Consider the following 8,666-nt stretch of genomic DNA (forward strand, 5'->3'; position numbering starts at 1 on the left):
GGAACTGTACAACCAAACGTTCCCCAGACCACAGTCTGCGTCGCTTGGAGGTTCAAGCATACAACCAAACGCTCCCCAGGCATCGGCCTGCGTCGTTCGGAGGTTTTCTAGCATACAACGAAACGCTCCCTAGGCATCGGCCTGCGTCGTTCCGAGGTTAAAACAATACCAAAACAGTATTTCTCACTTCTCTACCCGGGAGTAAAAATCACCAATCAATGAAACCAATATTGAAACCAGAGTCAAAACATTTCAAATCGGCACCAAAACAGATACCATCCACTTCAAACAGATTCCGAACAGGATCACCAAACAAGATCAAACAGAACTCAAACTTAAAAAGCAATCTCGACATCAGTCGAGCTCGAAAAGTCGACTGACTTTCCATCCTGAGACCTGCACCAAAAATTAGGGTCAGGTTTATTCCATAAGGTCGTAGCCGAGCACAGCATGGTCCATCAGCTCTTGGACAAATAGTGTTTCTTTGGCGGCGATGGTACTCCCAAGATAGCAATCACACTGGATCTCCTGCTTGTGAAGAGACATCTACTGGGAGATATCGAGAAATTCCAAGTTATAATCTGCTAGGGTTTCCATGGCAAGCATTTCAAGATACCCCGCTCTGCCAGAAGTTGCACTCCAAAGGAAGATGTCAGAAACTATATAACTTCAGGCAAAAATTTTCTTGAAAGCTAGCCCAAGTACTTGGAGTATGCTGCTTGGTAGCTATCAACATCTGCATGGCACTGCCTCTGAGAAAAACAGTGACTCGAGTTGGATCCTTCTTTTGCAAGTGATATTAATTGGGTTATGCCCTGTAAGACACTGCGGTGAAGACGGGAGCGCGTCCGATGTGCGATGAAGTATGGGTGGGAGTGGCTAATAAGTCCGGTAAAATTCCAATAGCTTTGTCTGCTCTTTTGTAGGACCGGTATGCTTTCAGAAAAGCACACGCTTGATGCTCTGATACCACTGTCACAAGACGGGCACCACGTGCCAATAGAAAAGAACAGACTGAACAGACTTTTAACATTTCAATAACAACTGACTGAAAGAGAGAGACGACACACGACACGGAGTGGCGGAATTCCACCCCAGAGAGTATTGGCCCCAAACCTTGGCGCCCCTTTCGGTATTTCTTTATATTGCATCATCAAAGTACAAGCCAGTACTCCAGACTCTGCACCTTCTCAAGGAAGCATGTCAGAGAATGAGCCCTAGCCTCATATTTAAAGGCCCTTGGCCTAGAAAGCAGTTTACATGAAAAGCTTTCAAAATCAAGAGCTTCTCGTCCAAAAAGCAGTTTACATGAAAAGCTTTCAAACTCAAAAGCTTCTGGTCCAAAAAAGCAATGCCAAAAGCTGCAAGCATAAATCACGGAAATCCATACAGCCTGCTACGTCATCATGCCAAAGCAATTTTCGAAAATCAGCCACGCTGTTGCAGTTTTAGGGTTAGGGTTTCCAGAATTAGGGTTTGCAGGTTTTAGGGTTGGGGTTTCAAAAATTAGGGTTTGCAGGTTTTAGGGGTAGGGTTTTCAGAATTAGGGTTTCAGCAGTTAGGGTTTCTGGCAAAAATAGGGTTAGGGTTTTTTGCTCTCGATCAACCACGTCATCACTTTGTGACACTTCTTCTGTTACTTGTTCTTCTTAGGGTTTAGGCCCCTTGGCCAGTAGCTCTGTTCTTCAGTAGGTCGACACGTCAGCAGTTTGTTACAAGCGTTCTTGGGACAGTAGCGAATCAGTGATAGATTTCAACCATTGGCGTTTTTGGACAGCAGTATCAAAGCAGCAGAATTCAGCCCTTAGATCGGTCTCGTCATCCCCATTGTCGACATCGACGTAGCCTAGATTTGCATTAGTCACATGCATTCAGTTTGTACCGGTTTGTGCAATCAATAGTAGACCACTCTCGCCGACGAGAGTGGGGCCTTCGGAGGAGGGTTTTACGTCTCTGGTATCGTATTCTCTTCTCTCTCTATCTCTTAGTCTCATACACTTGCACGCACAGTGTCCATTCACTTTGTTGTGATCATTGCACTCTCACATTAAGAACGGAAGGCTCTCCCTTCCATAAGGACAAAAGGAGCCTTGAGCACAGTTCGGAGCACTCATCTTGAGCAAAGTTCAAACATTCATTCCGCCGCACCTTCTACAGGGAGAGCCTTCCGTTCTTTAATGAAAGAGTGCAATGGACACAAGCAAAGTGAATGGACATTGTGCGTGAAAGTGCATGAGACTGAGTGATAGAGAGAGAAGAATACGACACCAGAAAGTTGTCAAACCCTCCTCCAAAGGCCCCACTCTCTATGGCGAGAGCGGTCTACTTATGATTGCACAAATCTCTACAATGCTTGGACTTGCCGACGATGTCGACGACGATGAGACGGGCTGAAATCTGAAAACGCTAAGGGTTGAAATCTGCAAATCTTGTATCTGCTGAATTCTGACTCTATGTCGATGACGACGATGCGACGACGACGCGCTGAACATGCAGATGCTGAAATCTACGTTTTCCGGGCTGAATCTGTACACCTTGCGGAATCTGACCGTGCGGCGAGGATTTGCTGCGGGAAGGTGAGATCTGCGAGGTTCGGGGGTTCTACTGCGATGTCTGGCTGCTGAAAACTGAACACGATGGTCCTTGAGTCCTTGTCGCGAAGATCTGCAAAAACGCTAGGTCTCTTGTAGATCCAAAAACGCTAGGTTGATTTGGGATCCTGCTACAAAAATGCCAAGTTCCTTGCTGTGCAATCTCCTAACGCTAGAGCTGATCTGTCTTCTGTTGGTTCTGCTACCACCAGTTTGGATCTGCAAAAGCAAAATGCTGGCTAATCTTTGGTCCTTGGTTGAAAACACTAGGTTTACCGCCGGTGGGGGGTCTTGTTGAGAAGGTGCTTGTTGAACAAGTTGTCCCTACTGCCTCTTCTGCTAGAAAATGCTAGCGCTAGGTTTGCTTATATACAAACTTAGCAAAATTGCCCTACCTACTTTCCAACAAAAGTCACTTAAAAACAATAAGTGAAAAATGTCAAAAATAGGGAAAATAGGTCTATGCACTGTAAAAATGCTAAAATGATGATTTCTTACTGGAATCTGATGGTCATGCTGTGTGCAACCAGAGGATATGCATCTATTCTAAGTGTCTGGACATGCACGGTCTGCGAACAGACTCACAAAAATGCCAAATCACTTCCTATTCTAGACTGACTTGACTGAACTGAACCCTAGTCATGCTATAGCTTGTCCACGGACACATAGGGTTGGATGTGTCATGTGACAATATGGCTACGGAGATTACTGGGAGAGTTGTGTTTTCCTCACACTGCTACGACTCCTCTTTTGTGAACAATCAGAGTTACATTGCTATTGCCAAGAACCCTATCTTTCACGCTCGGACAAAGCGCATTGAGGTGCGGTACCACTATGTTCGGGAGCGGGTTTTGGCTGGAGATCTTCATTTGGAGTATGCCTCTACACCGGACAATGCAGCAGGTTAGAGTTACACCAACGATGCTTCGCCATTTTGTACGACTAGTGATTGTCTTGGGTTAGCCACCCATCGCACATCATGAAGATTGCATGGGCGAACACTTTTAGCACGTGTCCGGCCGGTCATTTTCTAAGCTTGGCTGGGTGCACACATTTTTAGCCATTTTTGGGCTTTTATGTTTTTTGCACCAGTTACACATTTTGCCCTACCTCAATGTCACGAGGACGTGGCAGCTCTTAACACGAGGAGGTTGCAACTGCTAACCTTAGTTGTTGGTTTCTTTCTAATGACTTTTGTTCTATTTTTGAGACCCTCTTTTCGAAATAGCAAACGGTCGGACACTGTATGGCCAATGTGAACGGTAGTTTCACCCGCAGACGGGAAGTGGTCGGCACTAGAATTCATATAGTGAGAGGATGTCTAGGCTCAGAGCAAGATCATGAAGGTCCCCCCGTCGCACTTAGCAAGTTGATGGATACTAGGAAGTGAACTCAATAAAGGCATAAAGTCAAGGTGGGATCACCAACAGAAAGTATCCGACAGTTGGGCCACATTGCACTTTTGGATGCGGTCCCAATGAGGATAGATGGTCAGATGACCAGTGGGAGCCCAACGGAAGCATCTCCTAAAATTTAGGGAACTGCTATTTTGGGCCGTGAAATGTGTTCGCGTCATTACCTCCGGTATAACCAAGGGAACATTTGACAACTCTTGCCGCGAAGTCAACTGAGCAACCAGTCGCGAGATTTTTAGGCGGCAACCCCGAAACGGAAAAATGCATGTAATCGTGCCAAGTGGCGCATTTTAGTGAACTTTCCCCATGCAAAGAAGAGGTAGCGCTGAATTTATAGCTGGGAGGCTCATTTTTTAGTTTCCTGTCACAGGTTAAGAGCTATGGAGTGCTTCCTTTCCCTCTATGTACAGTGTGGTGCCAGGAGTGATGCCCTGCACGCTACACATTGTTCTCTCTCTCCCTTACGTGCATCTGTGATGCCCCACAAGAGGGCTTTTAAATTGACTGATGTACAGTTGTGTCGGTTCATGCGCGATTGCCAAGGCAAGAGCCTCTTGCACACGTACTAGATTAGCTAGTGGCTAATCCCCCGTAGGTACAGGTGAATTCGGAGAGGTTTCACGTGAGAAATCTCGTCCGATTCAAAGGGCAAGTAGCCCTACAGGTGTGGGAGCTCGAGGACTTGCTACAGATGCGACCGGCATGCAAAACGGAGCCCAAAACAGGGAATTACAGCCTACCGTGTATTTTGCAGGTTTAGGGTTTCGGCCCTAAACGGTCCCTAATACCCGCAGGAAGTTCGGGGACGCGAGGGGACCGCTGTAGAGGTGATCTGACACATTTTCGGGGCAGAAAACAGAGAATTCAGCATGCTGCAGATTCTCTCCAGGTTTTGCAAAGTGTCCGTATGCATCGGGAAAGTCATCTATTGCGTGGGGATACTGACTGTGAAGCGTCCTAGTACAGTTATGCTGCCGAAATCAGGCCAGAACAGGTGGATTTCAGCCCGGTTATGCAGGACAACTCGTAGGAAATCACAGGTTATATTCCCTCTGTTAAAGAATAAAGAAATACCGAAAGGGGCACCAATTTCTGGGCCTACAGGTTGTCGGCCTCTGCTTGGAGCATTCTAGCTTCCGAGCCGTGTGTGTACTTAAGTTTAATTCCCGTCACAGGTTTCCTTTGCCCGTTCTCTTTGTGTGTGTCTAAAGTAAAGAATTTCGGGTGAAAGCCAAAGCCTACCGCCCTACAGGCCGGTTTCACTCAACCTAACATTTTATAAATAGAACGGTTAGGGTCTTGTAGTCAAACATTGTGTATTGAGAGCATCATTTGCAGAGCACTTGTGCTCTCTCTCTCTCTCTCTCTCTCTCTCTCTCTCTCTCTCTCTCTCTCTCTCTCTCTCTCTCTCTCTCTCTCTCTCTCTCTCTCTCTCTCTCTCTCTCTCTCCAACGTTTTGGACGCGCATGGCTCACTCCCTCTCTGCTGCTCACTCTCACAGATCTGACGTGTCGAGGTCGAGTGGTGGTGTCTTCTCTAGGAATGTTGGAATCCCAGATGCCATGAGCATGGTCATATCTCGTTTGAACTCCTTTGATGAGTGCATAGGTGTGTCCATAGCAAACCACAAGTCACCACCCCCTCTGGAGCGCACAAACGCCGAATGATGGCTAGAATGAATGGATCTCCCAAGGATCGTACGCATGTAGATGATCAAGCCGATGTCGGAGATACCGTGTACTGCAGCAGTCACTGAGAGACTGCATGGACCACCACTGGATGGTGTCCTGGCATGAGGTAACTTCATCCTCTATGAAAAACACAAACCATGTAGTTGTTGTCCATCCAAAAACGCAACTGTGAGGTGATGAAAACGCTGTTGTCCACCGGTTTTCAGTGTGTTCGTACGCTCCCGGCAGGGTCCGGAGCGGTGCAGAGGGTCTAGGAAGGATGTTGAATCCCTAGCACAACCCCAGATGGGTTGAAAACACATAAAACAGCAGGTGTTTATGGCTGAAATCTGTAGAAGATGAAGAGGATTGTTGCCGGCAAGGCACAAGATGCCGAGCCATGTAGGAATAGCAAGATCCAATGGGCAAGGCCCAACGTTGCCCCTTCTTCTAAAAACGATGACCTGCTGTCCAAAAAACGCTGACAACTCAGCCCCAAAAGCGCAGGTGCTGCTGTCCAAAAAAACGCAGATCTGCTAACTGAAAACGCAGGTAGAGGGGGGGTGTTCCGGCAAGGAAACAACCTGAGAAGGCTAGCGCTTGCAGCCAGAAGGTGATCTCCATGTGGATCTCCAAAAAACGCAAGTGGAGATGGGTCCTCTGCGACTAAAAACTCAACATCTTGTCGCTTGCCTGGCTGATGCAAAAAGTGCTAGCAGGTCCGATCTTGAGAGAGAAACCTGATGCGGAGATGCGCCTTGGACCGGTGACCAATACCATGTGAGAGGGTGCGTGTGTGGTAGCGTGAGAGAGAGAGAGAGAGAGAGAGAGAGAGAGAGAGAGAGAGAGAGAGAGAGAGGGGGGGGGGGGGGGGGGGGGGCAGCCCCCCATAATTACCAGAGCAGAAGACCCGTACAATGTCAAATGATATATTGTGAGTGCGCGTTTGCGAAGAGAGAGAGACACAAACACTACAAATGGTGAATAGGGGGGGATCAACCCCCCATGAGGAGAAGACCCTGTCAATACATCAATATGATGGAAGTGGGTACCCCCTGGCCCTATAAATAGGTGCCCAAGGGGAGATAGGGCAAGGCCTGGAAAAAATTAAAAAAAATTAAGTGTGTGTGACATCGTACGACATCTTTGCTACATCCAAAATTTCCTTGCGACAAACCTTACGGTTTGCTTCTGACACCATGCAGCTCTCTTCAGAGAATCTTGAGCTATCCTCCATTTGCTTTTAGAGCTCTCAGTGAGTATCTTACAACTACCCTCATGTTCTTTCGTTACAAGGAATGGCCATTTTCAGGTCGCCGTTCCCCATTCCCAATCTAGCTTCCCATTCTAAATCACCGTTCCGTGTTTCAAACGTGAGTGTTTGAAACAGGGAATGGCAGTTCCTACTGGTTGTCGTTCCCCATTCCCCGTTACCCGTTCCGATTTTCTGTTCCGGGTAACTATGCTTTCTTCACTTTTATGTATGTTTTCCCTCGTTCGGAGGTTTCCCTCAAGTAATAAAGCATAACAAAAAAAAAGTGTGTGTGTGTGTGTGTGTGGGGGGGGGGGGGGGGGGGTGCATGCATGCATAATATGTAGGCAAGAGCTAGTCAATGAGTTCCAAGCACGGTGTCTTGATCAACCCTTGCTTCCTACTCCCATCCATAATCCATATGTAGTCTGTGTGGTAAGATAACCACTCGTTTGCACTATGCAAGGGTTACACAACGTGGGGCCACGCGCACATGTTCCTTTCGCAATTGTAGCTTTGTTAAGGTGGTGTCTGTCTTGATCAACCCTTGCTTCCTGCTCCATCCATAATCCATATGTAGTCTGTGTGGTACAATAACCACTCCTTTGCACTATGCAAGGATTACACAATGTGGCCCCACGCGCACATGTTCCTTTTGCAATCGTAGTTTTGTTAAGATGGTGTCATAACTGTGGTGCACTCGAAGGAGAAGGCAGCGTTATAATGCAACGTCCAGCCCTGAATCTACTGCCCCATGATAACTAGGTGGCGCGCTGGTCTTCATCTTGCTAATCATTTACAGAAAATCTAAATGAAATATTCCACCCTCCCTCCCTCCCTCTCTCTCTCTCTCTCTCTCTCTCTCTCTCTCTCTCTCTCTCTCTCTCTCTCTAAATTGCTCAATCGACAAATCTGCGCGCACCTGACGGTAATTAGGAGCTCCATCAACATGAGGTTGTAGCCGTTTGTTCTGGCACCCAGGAAAATGATCGCTTTTGAGGATTGTCTTCTTCCCAAGAACCGAACCCCCCCTGCTGTTTATCACATATTCCGGCTCTCTCCCTGCAGCAGACATATCTCATAACCTGCCAACGAAAACGTAAACTTGAATGGAGAAAGACAGTGCTTCTGTTTGTTGCTTTGATAAAAGTGTTTAGCCAAGAATTGCAGAGAGTCTTGGCAGGGGGGCAGATGAAGCACGAGGTAAAGATTGAAAACGAGACGCAAAGGGCCGAAAAAGAAACAGAAAAAGAAATGGACGATGGCGATAGGAGAGAAAAGAAGCAAGTATGGCTATGATGGAGCTAGCGGGGCGAGCTATGGCGCAGAGAGAGAGAGAGAGAGAGAGAGAGAGAGAGAGAGCTATTCGGATTCGGCAATCGGGAGGAGAGGATAGGAGACAGAAAAGCGACAGAATGCGCGAGAGCGAGAGAGAGTTTTGAAATCGAGTGCGCAAAATATGCTGATGAATATTATCCTCAAGAAAACTGCGCACCTCTTCAGTTACCTTGTCTATTGTGGGCACCATCCCCACCGACCTCCCTGCTCATTGGAGACGGAAAACCCCACCATTTCAATCACGTTGTTGCATCACAAACAACAAGGACCATAAACCCCCTGGCCCCTGGCCCTCGATGATGGGAGGTGTCTGTGTGTGCACTATAGTTTCCATGCAAGGAAGGCATTGTTAGGCAAGCAATATTAGAAAGGATTCATACATGACCACATGGCATTATTT

At 47.2% G+C, this 8,666-nt stretch overlaps 1 protein-coding gene across 4 annotated transcripts in view; it reads right to left on the bottom strand.

Annotated features, from left to right (window-relative positions):
- Positions 1 to 8,458, bottom strand: part of LOC147436323 (metal ion-binding protein) — a 126,177-nt gene extending 117,719 nt beyond the window's left edge. Inside the window, exons 1-2 of one of the 4 annotated variants that reach the window (XM_086489249.1) lie at positions 8,436 to 8,458; positions 7,851 to 8,013 (exon numbers count right to left, since the gene is read on the bottom strand). In XM_086489249.1, coding sequence (XP_086345375.1) covers positions 7,851 to 8,003 — 153 coding nt within the window. In that variant the 5' untranslated portion in view covers positions 8,004 to 8,013; positions 8,436 to 8,458. Of the gene's footprint in view, positions 1 to 7,850; positions 8,355 to 8,423 lie in introns of those variants that run through there. The other 3 variants (XM_086489248.1, XM_086489247.1, XM_086489251.1) reach the window with 3 other exon arrangements.
- Positions 8,459 to 8,666: the final 208 nt, after the last annotated feature.

The sequence above is a fragment of the Adiantum capillus-veneris genome, chromosome 18, assembly GCF_014529385.1.
Source record: "Adiantum capillus-veneris isolate H3 chromosome 18, ASM1452938v2, whole genome shotgun sequence".
Classification (NCBI taxonomy): Eukaryota; Viridiplantae; Streptophyta; class Polypodiopsida; order Polypodiales; family Pteridaceae; genus Adiantum; species Adiantum capillus-veneris.